The following is a 23,585-nucleotide window of genomic DNA, read 5'->3' as shown; positions in this document are numbered from 1 at the left end:
ACACAATATATTTCCACTCAGTCTTTCAACCCTCCGATATTTAGAATACAACTAAATATCTTTCAAGTGAGCACATCACATCATTTAGCAATAGTTTGATGTTTCTATTTAATTTGTAAGGTGTATTTCAGTCTGCTAATTTTCCTTTAAGAAGCACCACAGTCTGTATAATAGATAAATATATACAATCATATGAAGAAATACATCAAAGCCGGTGTGTGATGCAGGAGAACTGTGAAATCCCCAGTGTGAGCATTTAGACCACAGTCAGGTCCCTCCTCACTGTGTGCCTGTGCCTTACATACTGTATTATTTCACTCTTTATTCATCACTGAAATTAAATATTGATGTGGAATTGATCACACTAAAAATCTTTAGAGCGGATGAGATTAGATGATTGATCAATTAGCCAAGTCATGGAAAATGTAGTGATGATTTATTGATATTCTGAGCGTTCACGGGCAAATGACACAAGACAAGAAGCAGTCCAGTTCTTATTTTAAAAGTAGAAATAATCTTCTAAATAAAAAAATATAATATTGATATTGTATATAACATAAGAGTTAATATAAATATCGATTTGAAATTTATTACCCTAAAACATTTTAGAGCTAAAGTGATTGATAATTTAATGGGTGATTTTCATTTATTTATTTTGATTTTTATTTATTTAATGTCGTGACAAAAGAGAGAAAGAGTGACAGAAGATAAACACGATGGACATAACAGACATACAGACAGTAACATAAAACAGTTATGATGTTGTTTATCTGTGAATAGAGTTTAGATTAAGATGAAGTAGGATGTGTTTGTGTGTAATCTCTGTGTGTGTGTGTGTGTGATACTAGGGATGGATATGTGGCTGTCACCATGTATTTACTCATGGTGTGAATTGTTGAGTTGAGTAAAGAGTGCAGTCTAGACCTGCTCTATATGGAAAGTATCCTGAGATAACAACTGTTAGGATTTGATGCTATACAAATAAAATTGAATTCTTATTAATCAGAGGGCAGTTTTTTTATTTTTTTATTTCCTGAATTGACATAAACAGTTTACAATTATGATGTATAACTGATGTCTGTGTGCTCTGTCTGATATACATGTTGTTTTAGACTACATTAGTTTTACCTAGATGGACCTAATAAACTGACAATCTGTCATTTATTAATGCATACAAAAGTAATAACTGGAGCTACAGTAACTTAGAAAGATTAATAAGATGGTCTATGTCTGTCTTTGCTAATGTGTTATATTAACGCACACCTTTTAAAACCTTTAATAACGACAACATCTTTTGGATTATCAAATTTCACACTTACATATTCTGCATACTGTGAACTTTTGCTCACTAACTAGTGAATACTTTGCACATTATTGCACAGCTTTTTGGATTTTTATACATAAATTTATGTTTGCTAGTCACTTGACTTTTATTTTTACTAACACTTTTACTTGATGTTTGATATGTACAAAAAACACCAAGGTGAGTGCCACATAGTGAAAACCTACATGGTAATAACCCTGATTCTGAAGTGATCTTACACAAATCATTCATTCAGTGTTCAAATCATATTAATGTTTGGTTTATTGCTCAGCCTATTCATTACTCCTGGTTGTAGAGGCTCAGTTCAGACTCATCTACAATATCCAACATCAATAACACATGACTTATATCCACAGAAAACTGATAGAGCAAATGATTCAACTGAATAAAATTCATAAGGAGCCTCTAACAGATTGTCGTGTGCTGCCCTCCTGTGGATGTTTGTTTTAAGACCAAAAAACTTTTTTTCACCCCTGTGCTATATTAAGCATTGAAATATTAACAAAGAATGTTGTCACTAATGGGTGTGCCATAATTTGTGATCATTTATAAGTGGAAAAAAACAAACACCAGCTTGTTTCCATAAGGTATGTACATTTATTAGAGGAGAGTGCACCACTACGTTGAACAAAAGAATACAGTACACAGTCAACCTGCCAAAGGACATTTGAGGCACTTAGCATGAGGAAAGATTGAACAGCCTGCTGGACAGGAACGGTTTACTTTACATGATCAGTTCAGCATTCAAAGGCGTGAAACGCATCAGCTATTTTGTTTTCAAGCATCATCATCATCATTTTAACAGCTGAAGGGGCGAAATGGAGTGAACTGTCAGTTTTCTTTGTGTTTAAATTAAAATGGATTTCAATGATTGTTCACTTTATGTTTTTAGGCTCATAAACTGACAAAAGCTGATCGAGTAGCGTATTCCCATAATGAGTGGTTTGTAATGGTCACAGTGCAGAACTCATTTGTACAGTTAGAAAGCCCATAAACAATACTCTGAAATTTTGTGATAAAATCCAATAGTTCTTTGGCCTGAGAGCAGCGAAGAGGAAGCAGAAAACAAAGAGGAAACAAACACAGGGATGTTTTCACAATGTACACTTCATGTAAATATCATGGAAAAAATAAAACCATGTGATCAGAAACAAACATGAACCTAGCGAAAACAAACTAAAAGAAGACCTGCACTTCATTTGGTGTCTGCATCCATTTGGGTTGGGATCAATTCAAGCTGTCTGTGTCAGGGAGGGAGTTAAAAAATCAGTGGGCTGAAAAGTAGTTAATACAACATGCTACTGTTAGGTTATTACATTAAATATGTACTCAGTTGTGTCATGATTTGATTAACTCTCACAAAACTCTGTTGTTACATTTTATAATGCAGATGAGAAATTTCACTTTAAAAAAACATCAAACTTGATCTCTCAACATAAAGACTAAATGGAAGAACCTTTATAAGAACCTTAATAAAGTACGGTGTTTCTAAAATGTAGTTTGAATTTCATTCCTTGATTTGAAGAAAGAAATACTAACCACATATATATTCAGATATGAGATAACTTAATCCTTTAAACAAAGTGAAAAGATGTTTGAATGATGTTTGACATTTTGCAGACTGAATGTCAAGCTGTGATAATTTTCCCCCCCATAAAACAGAAGCTGTAGGACACTTTAATGAGACTTGCACATTCACTTTGAATTGTACTGAAGGGTAGATTTTAAAACAGCTTTACACTGAGCTGGAAAACAAAAAAAGGAAACTAATCAACTCGTCTTGGGAAAAAAATATTATGGTCAAGGAAGTTAGCTTCCTGCATCTGGCTCGGATGGTTTGATTAAAGGAATAGCTCAATGATTGTGAAATCTGCGTCTTTGCTCATGGAGTGTGAGATGAGTAGATGGACATCAATCATCAGACATGTTCGTCTGTGAAGTATGGGGTTGGAACAATCTGTGGTTGGAACTATGTGGTACCCACTCTCCCTAAAACCTATTTTTACATTACTGCTTGTGCACAGAAAATTAAATTAAATTAAGATATAGAGATCTTTAGAAGTGTTGGTGGTTGTATTTAACTTTAGACAGAGCCAGGCTAGTCGTTTCCCTCCGCTTACAGTCTTTATGCTAAGCTAGGTTAAACATCAAAGAGCAATCTCTGAACAAGGGGAAGCTTATTCCACAAAATGCTGAATGATTCCTTTAAGAACATCTTGTGAACCAAGAGAAAGTTGAGTGTATGTTTGGTTTCAAGAGTATCAGTTGAATGTAGCTACCACTCATGCTACACTTACAGGAGTTTTACTTCAGGGAATGAGCCTAATTTAGAATGAAATGCCCTGCTGTTGACCTAAATGAACATTTAGCTACTGCTGGTGAAAAGTGTACCTTCAGTAACTAGTGGCTGGCTGTTTCAATTTGAATGAAAAAATAAAACACATTAGCATGGCTTTGCATTGTTCAGTCATTTTTGCATATTGAATGGAAATAAACATTCATTCCACATTTCAATCATCCTGTAACACAATTGTTAAAACCCAACCCCAAAAAATGGTATTTCAAATGAACATTAAACAAATGTATGTACAGACTTGATGACAGTGACCAGATTTACAGTACAACGTTAATATAATAAAAGGCAAAAGTTAATGCAGGGTCCAAATGCATGGGTTATGTTCAGGGTTCCTTCTACACTTAAAATGTCTATAGAGCATGAAAAACAAACATCACAGTAACTATTAGATCACTACTAAATGTATTCATTGTTTTATTGAAGCAAGAGAAGTTTTAAAAATGCATGAAAATGCCCTTCCTGTTGTTTTATCTGCTTTATGGATGGATGCTCTTTGTTCTAAAGTAAATGTATGTCAAAAATGTTGTCACATTTTTATATACACCGTCATCTAGTTCCTGTACAGTTTCAAAGTTTTCCTGTCACATTTTGTAGTTCCACTAAATGATTTGGGATTTGTGGTCCAGCCAACTCTTCCCATCAGAACTACGCCTTATTCTAAATCAGCATGAGCAGCGGGAACACGGGTTCAAGCTGCAAAAACATCGTTTCCATTTCCCAAAGTGCTGTGCTGTCGTTGTGGTCCAAGCAGCTAAATTTTTGTTATTTTGTAGAGCATGGCAAATTATTACAGTTTATTGTTGTCAAGGTCTGTGACAATAAAAACAATTGGAAATCTGTCACATAATTTCTTGAGATATAGCCATTACTTCACAAGCTGTGTTTACGGGACAATTTAAAGGATTTTTTTTAAAGAAAATTCTAAAATGTGATGATTTGCTGCTTTTTCTGTACTGTGCAATGATAAACTGAATAATGGCCTGTCAGACAAAGGGACGCCTTGGTGTAATTTTTCACTATATTCTGACAGTTAGCTGAGCATTAATCAAGAAGTTAATCTGTAGATTAAATCAATAGAGAAAACAATTGTTAGTTGTAGTCCTAGTTTAACTAATATTATTGACATATGGGGTAGAATTACTCATAACCTCCACAATTAACAACTCTACTCTGACATCTAAAGGTTTTGGAAGTGAATGCCAAATCTGACAGATTCTGACATATTTTCATGACGTCTTTCTTGATTTTACCATCCTGCACCATTAAATGAATAAACACTTTAACAACCAAAAGAATTACAATCTGAACACAACTTTGGGAATTTTTTGACATTTATCAGTAAATTTGTTAATCAAATGTGGATTCACAACATGATCACAGGCAAACAAAAATACCGTTGTATCGAAACTGCATAGAGTGTAAAATGGGCTGATCGAAAATTTTCAAGTACTGACAGAGAGCCATGACAACATCCCTATGTAACTGATACAGGATTTCTCTTTTCTGCAAAAGTATTTTATAAAACCATCCATCAGCAACACTAGGCAGACCAAAGAAATTACTGTGAAAAATCTTAACTGTAGTCAAATGCATGCTACAAGTTGACAAAGTCCTGACAAGGAAACCGTGTAAAACTATATCCCATTTAATTAAAACATCATACAAAAAGGAATAATTTGGACCAGAACATTTTTTTTAATTACAAGCGCAAAATAATTTGTCTACAAGCTTTAGAATTAAGCTATACAAATACAGTTTGCCTGTCCTCGTGCAGGGTAATAAAAGATACAAAAGTCCCTTAAACTAGGCCTATGCTTTTTGAAATTTATGAGCAAAAATGACAAACCAGATTAATATGAAATCACCTGAGTAATTTAAACCAACTCTGCATACAACCGTTGCTGACATTGTGCCCTCTTTCAGCTAGTCCTCTAACAATAACTCCAATTACAGTGTACCATTTTCACAGCTCAATCTGACCTGTGCATGCATGATATAAAAACCATACTTGCAGTACATAATTTACCAGAATATGCACCTATGAAAAGATAAACTATGATTCACTTAAGAATATATATTTACAGGAAAAGAAATTGAACAAAATGTATAGTGGAAGGTCATTAAAAAATATACAACTTCAACCATTTGTTCCACCTTAAAAATGGCAGAATATGAACCCATTTAAGGTGATGGAAAACTTTCAGAACAGTTTATTCCAGTCTCTAGTTGCCTCCATGAGGTGCCGCTGCCCGTGGCCAATCCAATCTTCTTGGCTGTTGAAGGGCCGACCACAAAACCAGCAGTCAAACACCACAGGTTCTTGTCTACAACCCGAAGTTTCGACTACTTCGTACTTTTTTTTGCTCTTTTTTCGTAGCTTCATTTTCAGGAGGAAACGCTCTCGGACAGAACTCCGAACTGGCCGAGGGCTTGGATCATCACTGTGAGGTGATGCACCTTTGGTCAAGGAATTCATCCCTTGAGCACAGAGCGCTTGGACTGTTTTCTGAGACAGAGAGACCTTAGTAACAGCACCTTTATACCTGTTAACTACTTTCATGATATTGGCCACCTCTGGAATGTCAGCATCTGGATGATTAAGCACCACGACAGGTTGGTATCTACGAGGGCATTTGACCTGCTGTAGAGAAGTGAATGGGGCAAGTCTTAATGTCCTTTCTACGTCTTTGGCTACAGGCTCCCATAACACAGTAGTCTCTTTCTCAGTCAGTACTTTATTTGAGAGTCTTCTAGCTTTATGCACCGTTGCTGGAAGCTCATCAAATAATGGTTTCCTGCGCCGTTTCCTTTGGCTTGGAGGCCGTATTGGCCTTGGGGCTAGAATAGGTTTCTCCACTTCACATGTTGGTACCTTTACATTCATCTGAGAGGGTGAAATGCAAGATTCCTTGACATCTTTCTGTGCAGTATTTTGTATGGTGATCAATTTCTTTAGTCCATTGGAGACACTTGCATTTGTTTTGTTTGATGACACCAGAAAACACTGGGTCTGAGGTCTGGTGGCCAGAAACAAAGGTTGATTGCTTGAGGTGGGAGCGCCGCTTGTAAGAATGCTACCGGTAGGAGTGACGATTTTAAATATTACCTTGTTCCCAGTAGTTTCATTGGTTTGGTTACACTGAGTCCCAGTCTTTGTGTCTTGGTTGTTCAACAGTAGGCCTGATTTTGGTGGAGAAATGTATCGAAGCAAGAATGCCTGTCGACCAGTCTGCAGAGTGCTAGGTTTGTCCGCAGAGCTCACTGGCATGGCTAGAACTGGCCTTGAGTTCAGTGGGAGTTGTGTACTTGCCAGTCTGAGGCCAGGAGTACTTGGGGTCTGAACAAATGGAACAGACCTCTGTACCAAGTAGCAAGTTGGCTGTGCCTTTGCGGTTTTATCTGTAGGGGCATTATGTGGAGTGCTTGAAAATAGTACAGGACCCTTAAAACCTGGGCTGTTGATTAAGTAGTGATTTGAAGTGGTGCCAACACCTGGTTGAACAGCAGAGAGAAGGGTCGTCCCTTTTTCAGCAGCTCCTGCCTTTGGTGCTGCTGATACACCTATCCTCCTGCTGTTTGGAGTAAGGGTTAGGCCAGTAGGGTTACCTGATCTTTCTGACCCTGGTGTCATGTAAGATACATTGATCTGGGGATTTGCAGAATTAGTTATTAGTTTGAAACCTGGAGTGGCTTTGACCTGCACTGGCATGGCAAATCGATTCTCAGTAGTCCTCAAGAGCACTGGCTGCTTACCCTCTGGTAATTGAAGAATTCGTAGAGTCGTTTTTGTTTGTTTTGAAGAATCATTGCTTGAAGATCCAATTCTTTCCTTATTAAGTTGTTGGGTAATGATTGCATCTGAGTGTTCCTCCACAAAACTACCCAAGGAAGTTGCACTATTCTTTGTTTCTGGCTGTTTTTTGGATATTGGAATGGTCTCATCTTCAATTTTAATAATATTGAAGTCTTGGAGCACTGACTCAGGATTTTCATCCTCAGTGAGAGGGTCATCAGCTGTGCATTCATTAACTTCGAAATCACTATCTGACAGTTTCTTCATGCCGTCCAGAGTTAACTCGTCTCCATTACCACTTTCTGTGAATGATTCTGGAGACTCTGCCAATGTTAAGCTAAAGTGCGATGATTCGCAAATGCTTTCTTTGTCTGCTGAATGTTCATACATATTCTCAAAGTTTTGTGTAGTGTTAGGTGAGGTGTTGAATGTTTCCTTAGAATAATTGTGAAAAGTAAATACTTCTTGGTTTGGTGAATTTTGTGTGCAATTTTCTGAGCCCATGGCACTTTCTCTGCAGTTACCGGGAGTGTGTGGGGATGACTCTGATGGAGGTGATGGATTTGTCAAAAGCTTTTTAAAGTTTTTCTGGCCATTTTTATGTTTAATCTTAGTTGTGACCCTATCTAGATTGCCCTTTTCTGGTGTACTCTGAGAAGACTGGTTATCATTTTCTATCGTGTGAAAAGAAGAGTTCCACTTGTGTTTGTCAGTGGGTGTGTCTGTTTCTGTTTCAGCCATCGATAACTCATCTGCAGCCCCACAGTTCTCAACAGTTTTTTGGGAGACTTGTTTGGAAAGCAGTGTTTCCTGAGTAACTTTTGAAGGTGAAGATAAACCAATGACTTTGCCAGAACACATTGCTGAAGTATTACTGCTATTAAAACCACAATAACTGGTTGCATCAGAGTTGAATGTTGCAGAGACTGAGTTACTATCAAAACCACTCTTCTCTGAAGAAGTTGCTTGACGTGGATGACTTTGGTCAGCCATGTGATCATACTCATTTGCCATTGGATATAATGTGTCTGCACATGTTGAAGATCTATTTAGTAAAGGATTAGTTTCTTGCTCAACATCATCTCTATGCAGGCTGGAATCAAGGTTGCAAACAGAGGTTTCTTCCTCCTCAATCTTTACTTTTACTGCCATAATATCGTCTTGATCCATCTGTATGCAAGATCCACTTCTTGGAGAAACGGCAAAGCAATGTGACGTTGAGCTCTTGCTATCAGAGCATTCCCCATTCTCAGTGATTTTACTTCTATCCGACAAAGGATTTGGTGCTGAGGAGCCCACATCTTCAACCAAAGATTGGTTCTGAGTAGATGAGTCTTGCTTTGCTGCTGGTATTACTTTGAGAACTAAATGTTTTTTCCCATCAACCATCTTGAATCCCATCACTTTGGTTGTACAGTTTGGGGGAAGAGAGATTTTGTTCTTAACCATCAGAACAGTCAGTCCATTAGGATTGGTGTGACTTACAGCATCAGAAATTGCAGAGTTGTCACACTCCTGTAACATTACTGGCATTGACTGCTCTGAATTATGAGAGGCTTTGCTCCAAATTTTGTTGTCTTTTTTTGCTAGATTCCCATCTGCAACATGATGGACCTCCTCTAAGGATATCTCTGGTTTGATTAACCTGCCATTTTGGTTTGGTAAACTCCCAGAAAGACAGTTCAATTTTGATACCCTCTGAGCCTCCTGCGATTCACCACTCTTTTTTAACAAATGTTTTAAGCTTGCAGATGAGTTTGCTGGAGTGCCACTGTCCTCTATACCCTTCCATGCATTCCTTCTCTCCATCTCCTCTTTGTGAACAGCTGTCATGTGTGTTTTAAGGTACTCGTTTCTTGCTGCACCATATCCACACATCTGACAACTAAAGGGGAATGTACCCGAGTGAGCTTTAGTATGCTTTTGGTGATCCTCTTCGGTCAAGCTGATATGTCTGCATTTTGAACACTTCCAATGATTCTCATTATGATGATGGATGTGCTGGACAAATGTACCTGCATCCACCGTAGTAAACTCACACCAGTCACAGTTGAAATGTCCATTTAGACTGTGACACATTATGTAGTGTCTAGTGAGCAAAAGCAGAGAGTACTGAACATCATCATTGCAGAGCTCACATGTAACCAAAGTATTCCTGTGCTCAATCCGATGCCGTTGAAGAGCAGGGAATTCGTGTGTGACAAAACTGCACAGGTCACAAGGGTATGTCGGAAGTGTTCCTTTATGAGCTGCTCGAAAATGTTTGAGGAGATCATTGGGGCTATATGTGGAAGCATCTTTACACACCGAGCATTCAAAGCTCAGAATTTTTCCAGAGAAAACAGCCCCCTGCTGAATTCTACAATGGCCCTTATTAAGAGAGAGTTTATCTTTCTTGGTGGAACTCCCGTGTTCCTTAATAGAAGATTCTTCTGCATTATTGAAGAGTGACCCATCTGTCACTTCTCTGAAATGCTTATACACAAAGTCCTTTACCTTTTCTTTTTCATCCTCCGTTACTGATATGTTGCAGTTTTTGGCAGAATCATGAGGTATTGTGAGGTCTTCTTCCATAATTGTAAACCTGCAGATATCTGTAAGAGAACAAATCAAATGTGCTTTTCATTAATACAGGAAGAAGTATGCCACTTATTCTAAATGCACTGAACATTGCTGTAGAGCAGACAAATAATACTGATGTATAATGAACTGTACAGAGCTAGTGCTGATCATGTTCATCATGATTTCATGGCAACTCAAACCACACAGGGTTTGGTGTTGTATTTAATAGCAGAGGCGGGGCATCTTGATAAGAGGAAATTAACACTTTTATAAAAATAAAAAAACAGGACAGGACAAAAACAGTAGATACAATTTCATACCTCAGATGCTATATATTGTGAGGCCATAACATAATCCACTTAGTAAGTTGTTCATGATGTAAAAAATACATAAAGACCTGGCTGGCTTAGATCTTTGGCCTTGGAGAAAAACAGTAGTGGTAGTGGCAGAAGTGGAGCAACAAAGAGGTAGTAATACAATGTACTAAGAGTAATTCACCACAAACAGATAAAGCTAAACAACTTGAGCAAAACAATGGTGTCTGGTCACAAACTTAAGCTGTACACAACAAACTGAACAAGCAGTGATTATAGTGTAAGATATTAGTTTTCACACCATACACCTATATACTGTCTATATTCAACTCACTTTTATTACCACAGTATTGGAGTTGACAGACTTCTAATTATGACTTTAGGTGTATACTTCTGACAGTATCACTTATTTTAGCAGACTAAATTAGGCATTGCCCTCCCATTCATTTAATTCAATTCAATTTGTATAGCTCAAAGTCACAAAGTACATTTGCCTTGGAGGATTTAAGTGGTGGCATTTAGGCTACAGCAGTGGTGGCTGCATGGGATGTAGAAACAAATGCTTTTGTAGAAATGCGACCTGCTGTCACACTGGGGTGGATGGGAGAGAACAGCTGTGGTCAAGTGAAGAGAGGGTGAAGCCAATATTTTAGGATTCTTTCACTGCATTAACACACCCATACCCCTGCACAACCCTGCACTCCACAATACCTGATTTGGTGTATTCAAAACACTGAATAATATTAATACAATCATTGATTACACTTGAGGATCTTGAAGATCTGCAATTGATTTGTGTCTTTCAGTTTTTTTAGGATACCACAGCTTCTCCACGTGATTTGAGTTTAAGTGTACCACACTAAATTCCTCTTATAACGCTCAGCAAGTGTTTGTTATGACTGTATCTAGTTAAAAACAGATTTTAAATTACAAAGCTCCAGTCTACAGACTAAATGATGTCCAAGCCAGTTCTGACTTTCTGTGTGAACACGGGATATTGCTATACTTTAGCTGGATAGAGAGAAAAAGTAACTATACTACATTTTTGCCATCTTATGGCTAGTTTTAAATTTCCACATTTTATACACAGACCTACCATTTTATACATAGTCCTGCACCCCACAGCATTTACACCATAACAGGAGACAGAATGTTTAACACCACAGAGGAACACACTTTTTCCCCTTCTCCACCACTTACTGAAAAACAAACACACCGACTTCTGTTTCAGGGGCTGGGTGATAAAACGATCTTGATAGAAGATTGTGATATAATTTAGGTCACTAACAATGATGAACTTTTTCTCGATATAGAAAGATCTAGTAGTCTCTCACACAGCAGCAGTGAGAATGAGAAAGATGAGTGGAAGTGAGGGGCTGTCTCCGTGTCACTGCCTGTTTGCATTAGGGCAAGGCCAGGCTCCTCCTCCACAGACAGCTTCAGAGCAGAACTCACAGTTGAGGGGATAGAACAGGCTTTAAGATACATTTTACTGGAGTCTGTGAAGACACTCCTCATAATCAAGAAGTGCAATAAAGGGGAGACAGTATGATCAATTTATCAAACACCTGTTGAATAAGCAGAACACAATCTTTGGCCATTCTGCCATTGATATGGTTTGGATATCTCAAAAGTAATGAAGTGCAGATTAAGACAGTCAGCAAAATACTGTATGCTGTTGTTCGGTGCCAAACCAACACAATAACATCAGCTGCTAAAAGGTTCTATCCCAGCAGCCACAGCATTATTATAATAAATAAGACAAGATAACTTGTTTAGTTGATGCAGATGGTGTGTTTGCAAATTTAAAAGGTTCACATTTAGATGTGATATATTCTTTTAGTCATGTCAGTCAGTCACATTTAAATGCTTACTATCCTCCTCTTTTCTGTGTTAGTCTAAACTAATGATCCTAATAATCCTATAGTTTCTTCAAGGTTCAGTCATTATCAGGATACTCTTTAAAATGCATTATCGGTATATAGTGTGATAAACATCAATATTAATTGATTCATGGAGAATAAATGATTGTGATCAGATTTTTTTGCCATGTCATCCAGCCCCATCTTGTCTCTGCTCTGCACTTTTCTTCATCTTTTTTCCCCATTCAGAAAGCGACTCTGAAGAGGACCAGTTAGCTTGAGTCCGTGTAAAGGCAATTTTGAGGTTTCCTTCAAAACACATTAAATATGTTGGAAAATGGTTGCTGAAAACATGTGAAAAGACTTTGAACGATATATGTCTGAAATCTGGAGTTAGAGGTTCAAACTGTTTTTCACCAGTTTTCAGTCCAGGATGTTGTGGGCGGTCCTTAAAGGGGTCCAGGATGTTGTGGGCGGTCCTTAAAGGGTGGCTCGATGACACGCTAAGGCCACCTTGAGCAGAGAGATAGAGATGAATTCATCTCGCTCAGAGTGTTTCAAAGTTAGTCATGTCATTTTCTGAACTCCTCTGACAAGTTTCGGTCACTTCAAAATGGCTGCTTGATTGCTCCCACGAGTAGGTGTGGTTTCAGTGCATTCAGTGGACACACCCCCACAGTCCTAGACCTGAGAATTCATTTTTACCTGATTTTGACCTAATCTGACCTGATCTAATTTCATAAACTTGTTGATATTTTTAATCAATCGAATTTGGCTGGGCGATTAATAACAAACTGGTCAGACAAACTCAGAACTAGGGATGGGCATGATTAATCAATCATCGTTAATTGATCGTTAAGAATTGTATCGATCATGTGAATTTTTTATCGATAAAACTTTTGTATTAAATAAAGGTTGTGCTGCGTAGCGTGAGTCTTGAAGCAATGCAATGAATTTCACTGTGTGGCAGCAATGAAACATTTTACCAACCGGGGGCGATATTTGACTAAGAAAACAGTATACACAGCTGCCTGCGAGTTTCCGTAGATTTCAAAATTAACCATGCAGAGGTCACAGCGAAGTGTGGCGTGGAACCATTTTGAATAAAAAAAATAAGGAAGTTCACTGTGAAGCCGTGTATAAGTACAACACCTCCACGACTGATGTACCACTTGAACAACGTGCATCCGACCCTGGTTAACGTCAGAGTATCAAGCTGCAAGATGCCAGGATCCTGGAGTTGAAGGAGGAGTACTGGCAGCTGATAGAGGACACACAGCCTGTGCTGTCAAGCATTAAATGTGCCACCACGGTTATGTCTGCAGAGAAAGACGCCTCCATCTCAAACACTTATCCCGTCACCTTGAGCCTCATCAATATCCGTCTCATGTGCACAGAAGGAGACCGGCCTGGAGTCATCGAATTCAAGACAAAAGTGCGGTCCTCCGTCATCAAGCAAATGAATGTAAGCTAAACATTTTCACTTAGCTGACATGATTTCCACAACACATTACTCTTATTTGCGTTGCTATTTGTAAATAGGCATATTTAGATACAGCGTTTTTTCTGATTATTGATTTACAGGTTCAGTCTGATGAGTTTGTGTCATCCGCCCGATGATCTCATCAATGCTGGACCCTCGTCACAAGCACCTGGGCTTTCTTAGACACAGAGAGTGGCTGCTAATGCGAAACTGGTTGAACTGGGAGAGGCAGTGGAGGCTATCCCACAGGCTGGGGGAGAGGAGGCTGCGTTGTCTGACATAAACGAAGAGAGCGCAAACCTTTGAGCAGCGGCCACCCAGGTCTCTGTTATGGCACTGCTCCAGGGGGAGCAATACTTCACTCAATGTGAGACTGGCATCCGGAACTGGAACTTTCTGAGAGAGACACCCCCACCCCTACTGTAGATTGCACCCCAACAGACTGGTGGAAAGTAAATGGAATAAGGTTCTCCAGGCTGGCCAAGTTAGTTCGGAGGTACCTGTGCATCCTGGTAATGTCAGTCCCCTCAGAATGGGTGTTTTCGGCTGCTTGACTGACGGTCACCAGGCCTCGCTTGCGTCTGACCACAGAGCATGTTAATATGCTTATATTTCTCAACAAAAATCAGTAGGCGGGTGCTGGAGTTACTGTTAGGCGTCCATCACCAACGTAGCCTATATGTGAGTTACTAGTTATTTTTTATAAGCCTTATGAGATAATAAATAATTCCGAACACTGTGTGAATTGTTCAGACGCAATCTGAGAGCTCACACATGCCTCAAACATATCTAATTCTAAGAATATGAGAGAAAGAATAATAATAACAATAAGAGGTAAAATTCCTGATTATATGTAGTTATTTTTAGTTTTTACCTGAAATATGCGGCTTTGTTGTTCTGCAGTCATGTCCTCTTCAGTACACTCTTTTATCGTTTCAAAAAACAGTGTACTGATCCATGTCCATCATCTTTCACAGCAGCGGCAAAATTCTCCCTCATATACACAGCACTATCCTCATATGAATAAACAGGAGCCTTCCAAAGATTTTATCTTTTGTTTTTAGAAACAGGAAATGAAAACCAATTTGTTAAGTTTTTTTTGTTGTATGTATTTCTTGACCCTGATAAAGAAAATATCTTGATTTTTTTATTTTAATTTTAAAATGAAAATCAAATAACCACAATTTTTTTTGTTTTTTAATATCCTTTTCCGAACGGATCCAATGACCAAAACATACACAGACCCAACACTAACCTAATTATGCGCCCCCTGGCTTTGACCCCCGGGTGTCAACGTAAATAGGCTAACTAATTAGTAGTAGATGAAGATAATGCACTGCATTACATGCACCAATGTTATGCTAAAAATCATTAACATCATAGCGTATTTTTCATTATACCTTTTAAATTACGTAGCCTAGCCTATTTACCCATCATCTCTTGTTAAACATTTCAATAAGAGAATCAGCTTTAGATCTGAGTGCGCACAGGACATATTTGAGTGCGAGCGAAATGTTTGTGTCCAAGAAGAAGAAATGTGAGCATGAGATTTTTGAGTTCAAGCAGACATTTTAAAAGAAAGCAGCAGAAATCAGCACAAAATGTGAGCATGAGAATTAATCTGAGCAAGAGAAGGAGCTGTGTCACTGAAAAGGAATAAAGTCATGCTCTGAAACTGAAAATCTACGCTCTGGAATAAAGATAGGATAATTGTTCCATAATTATAATGATGCTGAATTCACACGAAGACCATCGACATGACATCCTTTATCTTGAGTTTCTAAAGATTTTTTTATACTACTTTCCTAATTCAACATGATGTGTAATTATTAGTGTTATTAACAACTCCTGATCAAACACAGTTTGCATAAAGGGGATTACTCCTTGTGAAAGCTCTTGAAATGTGTGAATTAATGACGCTGATTGCTCATGGAGCGTGCAAACCGCAAAATAGAAGGATGTGACGTGTGAAGAGGTCAGACGACTCTGAAAGTCATGTAGTGTGACCGCAGCTTTAGAGGAAATGCTGTTGTTTGTATCTTACAATAACTAAATACTAGTGCTGTCAAAATTAACGCGTTAATTTTGTCGATTAATTTTAAACAGTTAACGCGTTAAAAAAAATTAACGCAATTAACGCGGTTTTGTTTACTTCCGGTGGCGGCCGCCATTTTGGATGTGGCAAAGTAGAGCTTTGTTTCCCAGATATATTAGTGTGTTTGTGAATGGGTGTATAAGAGGCATTAACTTAAAGCCCTCACGGAGACTGCGCCCTGGGCGGTTGCCCACATTGCCCATAGCTAAAACCGGCCCTGCTTGTTTTAGTTTACGGGCAGATCTGCCACATCCAATATGGCGGACAAGTTAACGTATCGCAGCAACGGACCAACCTGCTCAATGAGGCGTCTGTGTATATGTCTATGATCTATCCTAACTAAAGGAGAGTCTATGTATATATGTCTATGATCTATCCTAACTAAAGGAGAGTCTGTGTATATGTCTATGATCTATCCTAACTAAAGGAGAGTCTATGTATATATGTCTATGATCTATCCTAACTAAAGGAGAGTCTGTGTATATGTCTATGATCTATCCTAACTAAAGGAGAGTCTATGGCGGAAAGATGGATAAGGACTTTTAGGGGGAACATTTCTTTTTAAAAGTTGCCCGACGGTTCGTTGGACAAAAACAAGGTAATTTGCACAGTTTGCAAAGCCGAATTTAAATTCCACAGAAGTAACACGACTTTAACATATCACCTCAAAGCAAAACACCCTGCTGAAATTACCTCCACGGGACCTCGCCAGTCTACACTACAGGAGTGTATATTTCCTCATTCTGGCTTTTTTCTGTTTGCACTGTGCATATGTGCACCTTAAGCCAATAAAATAAATGAATTTAAATATACCTTCTCTGTGTTTATTCTAAATTAATTTGATCATTTTACATAAATAAATATTCATTATAAGCTTCAGTCTCAGAAAAATGCATTTAATTTATTGATAAATTTATTGATAGATTAATCGCGATTAATCGCGATTAATTACAGAATTTTTTGCGATTAATTAGTTAATTTTTTTTAATCGATTGACAGCCCTACTAAATACATAAATAAATGAAGATAATGAGACATTACGTCAACCGTGTCTACACACCACTGTTGTCAGTGTAGCCAGAAGTAACAAACGTTGCCTGCTCACAGAATCAGATCTCACTGATCAGAATGCTCTTGAGTCTCTAACTTATTAAATAATTAGTCTGACACTTTAGAGCAACACAGAGTATAAGTATGTATTCTGAAAAGAAAAGTTTAGAGACTGCCTATCATTTGCTTGCTTGAATCACTTTAACAGAGTATGCCTCAAGCTCTACATGACATGACATTGACCTTCACCCCTGATCTCTGTCCCTTCCTCCCTTTGAGCTGGTCGCTTAGCTGGAAACTTGCTAGAAAGAAATTCCTCCTTGACTGAAGGGATGGGATCTGATCCATGACCTGACACCTTCTGTCCATCCTGTTTATTTTGAGCTGTTGTGTATTACACCTCAAATGTGTAGTAATACACAACAGCACTTACACACACACACACACACACACACACACACACACACACACCCTGCTGTTACTAATCACACCACTGTCACTTTGCTTAAGACGGCACTGCATTGTTAGTTTCAGAGGTGCACACGTGGACAAAATTGTTGGTACCCCTCCGTTAAAGAAAGAAAAACCCACAATGGTCACTGAAATAACTTGAAAATGACAAAAGTAAAAATAAATAAAACTGACTGAAAATGAACTGTTGTAAAATACCTTGCTTTTGACTTGTGGCTCAACAGAATCATTTTAAAAAACAACATGAAATTGGCCTGAACAAAAAATGATGGTACCCTGAACTTAATATTTTGTTGAACAACCTTTTGACAGAATCACTGAAATCAAGTGATTTCTGTAACTCTCAATGAGACTTCTGCACCTGTCAACAGGTATTTTGGCCCACTCCTCATGCGCAAACTGCTTCAACTGTTTCAAGGGTGCTATTTCCAGAAGGCCACTTCAGAATAGTCCAAGGTTTTGCTCTTAGCCATTCTTGAGTGTTTTTAGCTGTTTGTTTTGGGTCATTATTCTGTTGGAGGGCCGATGACCTGTGACTGAGACCAAGCTTTCTGACACGGGACTCACACAGGAGGCGGAACGGCAGCGGAACGGTCCTTTGCCTGGCGTCAACTCACACCGGACGCGTATCAGCCACGGAACGGAGCGAGCCGGCCGTATTCACGTGAGATCACGAGATCACGCGAGAATCCTGGACATACCCGAGACCTCGCGATAAACAGTGTATAAAGAAAACAACAACAACAAACAGCTGACTTTGCTTCTCCGACGTGGAGGAGATTATAAAAAGCATCTGTTGTGTCAGAAATGATTGTGTGTTGTTCCACTTCAACAATTAGTCTCTCGTCGTTCATGTTGAGACCCTTTGATCGATCTTTGATCACCTGGTGCCACCGGTCATCACATAACGTTGATGTGAAGTTGTAAAAAGCTACATGAATTGCGTATTGTGTTTTATTTTGAAAGGGGGCGGAAGTTTATTACGTTGATTCTGTGTCGGATTTCCTGTCTGGTGCGCAGTGCTCTGTTGAAATTTACGAGGTTTAGCAGCGGCTCGCAGCAAAAATAGAAATGCTACGGAAAGCTTGCGCCGTGGCGTGGGCTTCTGAGCCGCGCCCTGTGTGAGTGCTCTCATTGACTAGACTGGCTTCTATTTGCTACGGTGACCGTGGCGGTGCCGTTCCGCTTCCGTTCCGCGTCCGGTGTGAGTTGGCCTTGACACTGGACATCAGATTGCCTTTATAGTCTTAAGATTTCATTGTGCCCTGCACAGATTCAAGATACCCTGCGCCAGATGCAGCAAGCCAGCTCCAGAACATAATTGAGCCTCCTCCATGTGAACACAGAGCTGATGTGACTTGCCAAAAAGTTCAATTTTTATCTAATCTGTCCAAAGGATATTCTCCCAGAAGCTTTGTTGCTTGTCAATATACATTTTGGAAAATACTAGTCACGCTTTTTTATGATTTGCTTTCAACAGTGGTGGCCTCCTCCGTTGTCTTCCATGAAGTCCACTTTGGTTCAAACACTGACGGATGGTGTGATCTGACATGGTGTACCTTGAAGTTCACCTCTAATCTCTTTGGAAGTTGTTCTGTGCTCTTTGGTTACATTCGTATTATCTGTCTCTTTAATTTGTCATCAATTTTCCTCTTGCGGCCACGTCTAGAGAGGTTGGCTGCAGTCCTGTGGATCTTAAATTTCTGAATAAAATAATCGGTACAACTGTAGTTACAGGAACATCAAGCTGCTTGGAGATGGTCTTACAGTCTTTACCTTTAACATGCTTGTCTATGATTTCCTTTCTAATCTCTGAGACAACTCTCATGATTCTCCTTAGCTTTCTGTGGTCCATATTCAGTGTGGTACAAACCATGATACCACACAGCACAGTCACTACTTTTTACCCTTTAACCCTTTGTCCAGGCCAGTTTCATTAGTTTGTTTTTTTAAATGATTCTGTTGGACCACAATTCAAAAGCAATTTCTGATTTTCATTAGTTCGTTTTTTAGTTCATTTTTTATTTATGAATTTATTATTACTTTTGTCAGTTTCAAGTTATTTCAGTGACCATTTAGGGTTTTTCCTTCTTTAACAGAAACCAACACTTTTGTCCACGTGTGCATTTCTGTTATTCAGCCTTCACTCCTCAGCCCTCACTGAGATAAATAAGGTAGACAAAATAATGAACATCCCGTTCACACTGTTGAATCAGCTCACATGTCTTCACCTCTGGTAACCACATAATGCAACAAAAATAAAAACAAATGTGCACGACATAGCCAGATCAGTAAAACTGTGGCACACATTTCCAACAATTTTAAACAGAGGCCACTTTCTATTCAGTAATAATTAATGAATACAAACTGTCAATGCCATGAGCACCAGACAATAGATTCCATTCACTTCCATTGTACTGGAGTATGAGTGTTGGCAGAAATCTGAGACTGAAAAAAAGGTAAAATAATGTGTAAACCAGTAAAATAAGTCAGTTTATGAAACATATATTCTTTCTTTGCTGAGGTCAAGAATAAATGGTGAAAACACATTGAATAAGCAGTTATTACCTGTATTCCTTTAGGAAAGACTCAAACATTAATGCATGTCGTGTCTAACGAAGAGGAGCTCGTAGTGTTGAGACGGTGCCTGGAAGACAGAAGCAGAAAATTCAAACTTCATTTTTGTGTTTTCTGTGTGTATGGATAAAAAACAACCTTTGTTTTACAGATAGTTGATCGGCAAATGATCAATGCTGACTCATTAGTATTATAAATTGTATGTTGATCAATTTTGTGAACATGGAAAAACCCTCCCTTGCTCTGCTGAGCATCATGCCTCATAAAGTGCAGTTTAAGTCACTCTGCTCGTATATCATTATTGTGTATATGAGCTGCTGTGACAAGTGAATTTCCCAGGTGTGGGATCAAGTCTATCTTATCTTCCATGCAGATTGCAGACATACTGATTGGACATCAAGACAGGAGTCCTGTTGTATTTGTCTCATGCACATGCACACAGGTAATGCCATACACAATCCTGCCAATGGTGTCACAATATTCCACTGAGCTACAGGTGGCTGTAAGAAATATAATGTAGCACTGCCTGTAGTGAACAATACAGGATTTAAAAAGTGGCTTTGCAAATGTTTAGTGAGAAGGGAAGTTCATTCAACACTCGAGGCTGCGAAACACAATGTTCACAAGAAAATTCCACAGGGCGACAAACAGAATCATCTGAGCACAAACTGCAGGTGGAGGCTGCAAAAGTCTTTAACATAGAAATATTATATATTAAAAGTCTATTCCACTTCCATTGAGAATGAAAAAAATGTTTCTCACTGTCAACGTTATTTCTTACTGTACACACAAACTTGTGATTAGGTTTTGCTAATATCTTCTTATACCTTCTTAAAAATTACATTATTATTACATTACATTACATTTAGCAGACGCTTTTATCCAAAGCGACTTACAGAGGAGGACCTAAGCTGAGAAAGGTGTAAAGGAGCACAGAGTAGTTGTTAGTTTTGTTAGGCAGGGAAGCATTCTCGAAACAGAAAGGTTTTTACAAGTTTTTTAAAGGTCGAAAGGGATGTTGCTGTTCTAGTAGCCGTTGGTAGGTCATTCCACCATTTGGGGACGACCACAGAGAAGAGTTTAGAGTGACCTCGCTTTGCGAGAGGCGAGGGTACAACTAGACGGTTTTGTATGAGCGGAGCGTAACGCCCTGGTCGGGACGTGAGCCTTTAGTAAGACGCTGAGATAGGCAGGGGCAGATCAGATATGTAAACCATCCAACTTGCAGCTCTTGTCACTTCAAAAGTCTTTTTATTCAGTATTTCTTTCTGCTGTCAGTATGTGTGTTGTGTACACAGAGATACATGGGTTAATCTAAAATCTAAGGGACAGAATAATATGGTTTATTGAGTCATTATTACTTATTGAAGTTATTGACTTGCTTTTCACAGTGGCAGCCAGTTAAAGCTCCTTCGCAGCAGTCATATTTATAACCCCCTGCTATTTGCTTTTCAAATTAGCAGCATCAGAGTATAGACAGGAAACACCCTGTGCAAGTGAGCGAGGCTGTACACACGGCATGAGAACAGAATCTGTGCCTTCGGGGTCACAATCCCTTACATGACAGAACTAACGTAGTGTTCACTGTGGAACTGAAATGATCAGTCAATAAGCTTCTGATGTGGCTGCTTTACTTTATCTAACTCCACTTCATCAACCCTGTCAGACTCACAGTGGATGGTTAGACAAGCTCAATCAACGGCGCAAAAGCACACAGATCATCTTTATCTCTTTTTCTCTGCCAAACTTAATCACTGACCTGATCACTGACAGCTCACTCTGATATTTGGGTGTGTCACACACAGAGCTCCCTCTGGAGCCACAAAGGCTTTATATTACTTTTAACACATTCCAACACCTTGAAACACAATTTCATGTGAAAACAGGCTATGTGATATCCCCCTTTAATATTTTTAAGCGAAGACATCAGCTTAGCTTTAGGGAATTAAAGACACTTTTTGTATCACAATTTTACTTTTTTTTTTTTTTTTTTTACAAATCATGATTAGTCTCTTCAGCCAATTTAAATGGCCATTTATAAAAATAAAAAAAAAAGTGGTTTGAGCAGTATGAAGTATTGTTTTCATATTTTTGAACTCCATCAAACATGACATGACAAAGACAGAGTAACGGGCTGCCACCGAGATAACCGAGCAGCAGCACAGGAAGTGTTCTTTCCTGACATTTCCACTGTTCCACACGTACCTGACGTAAAGACAAATAGAGCAAACAGCATTTAAGCAACATGCAACAGGCTCTTTAATAAGACAACACGTGAACCACCACCTCAACACAACATCACAAGTAACTGCAAACACAGGAGGAGACCTGCATCTGCCTCCAACTCCATACGTCTCTGTCAGCTGTCAACAGTGTGGATGGAGGAAGCCATGTTGGAGGGAAAAATGGCTGCCACGGTTTTATGACTTAACTGCACCACCCACTTCAGACCAGGCACAACTTCATCTGTGTTAACAAACTTCAATCACCACTACGCATAACACGTGGAAACAGGATGGAAATGATACATCTCAAAACAAACTCATCTATACAAGACATAAACCTACTTATCTGTTCTTATTATTACTAATAAAACTGTGTATGTGGTGTAATAAAGCTGAGCAGGACGTTAGTGAACACCTGCACTGCAGACAGGTAGGCTGCTCTGGGCCACACACACACACACACACACACCATCTCGATGAAACAGAAATTAAAAGCTTGGGAGATGAAGAGGAAAAGTTGTATCGTCTCATAACTGCAGTTGCACTCAGCCTCAGTACCACAACACAGAGACAAGTACGACATGTTGCAGATGAGTGAATCTCAGTCTTGACAACACAACTCGACATTTACTGTGGGTTTTTTTTACTTTTTCGGGTGACTTGCTCCACAGTCGCCTAAGTTTAGGAAACGCGAGGGAACGCTGCATTAGTGGGAGAATTAAAGGCTGTGCACAGACAGCAACAAAGGAGACTCCACACTACTACGCCGGTATGTTTTAATGCAACTGTGGCAATTTATATCTCGATACGTGGGAAATACGTGAGCCACTTCGCGACAATGTTAGTGTGTGTGGAGTTTAATAAGCAGTTATTTTACACCAAAATAAAGCCCCCACCCACGCGAAGATATTCAAAGTTCGAGAAAATGAGTTGTTTCTTACTATGAACTCGATGGAAGTTCAGGCGGCGTCCCGTCAACGTCCGACATTATAAAAAGGAGGCAGAGGTGGAAACACACACAGCACAAACATTTGCCTTCCTTCTCTCCTCTCTATGGAACCACAGCGACGGCGGCCATGACAGTCCATCCGGGTACTACAGTGCTCTTGACACTCATGTAGAAGCGGATGAATATGTATTGCTTGTCAAATACCAAACTAGTGCCGTGAAGGACATTTCGTAGAAAACACAGTTAAAAAAACAACTTTGACCAAAATATGTTCTATTTTACGAGACGTCCACAGGAACCTGACCCTGTTTTCGCAGCATGAGCCTTACGTCATTCGTTGCCTGTGTATGTGTGTGTGTATTAGGTGGAAGAAGAAGAAGCAATGAGCAGCAATGGCGGATATACGCCATTTCCTCTTGAATGCGTTACATGTAGGCTAATGTGCCTTTGTTGACGCCGAGACTGAATTATTTCTTCTTCAACTTCAAATACTTAGAATTCATTTCTCTTTGTCTCTCTCCCTT

At 39.0% G+C, this 23,585-nt stretch overlaps 1 protein-coding gene across 1 annotated transcript; it reads right to left on the bottom strand.

The window, feature by feature from the left end:
- Positions 1 to 1,898: 1,898 nt before the first annotated feature.
- Positions 1,899 to 23,585, bottom strand: si:ch211-214e3.5 (zinc finger protein 518A). Its single transcript, XM_010737129.3, has 3 exons — positions 23,054 to 23,585; positions 19,879 to 19,957; positions 1,899 to 10,067 (listed from the first exon to the last, which is right to left on the bottom strand). The coding sequence occupies exon 3, from the start codon at positions 10,045 to 10,047 to the stop codon at positions 5,881 to 5,883; it is 4,167 nt and encodes a 1,388-aa protein (XP_010735431.2). The 5' UTR covers positions 10,048 to 10,067; positions 19,879 to 19,957; positions 23,054 to 23,585; the 3' UTR covers positions 1,899 to 5,880.

This window comes from Larimichthys crocea, chromosome XVI (assembly GCF_000972845.2).
Source record: "Larimichthys crocea isolate SSNF chromosome XVI, L_crocea_2.0, whole genome shotgun sequence".
In the NCBI taxonomy this organism is placed as follows: Eukaryota; Metazoa; Chordata; class Actinopteri; family Sciaenidae; genus Larimichthys; species Larimichthys crocea.
Note: the sequence above shows the minus strand (reverse complement) of the source record. Positions and strands in the feature narration are given on the sequence as shown.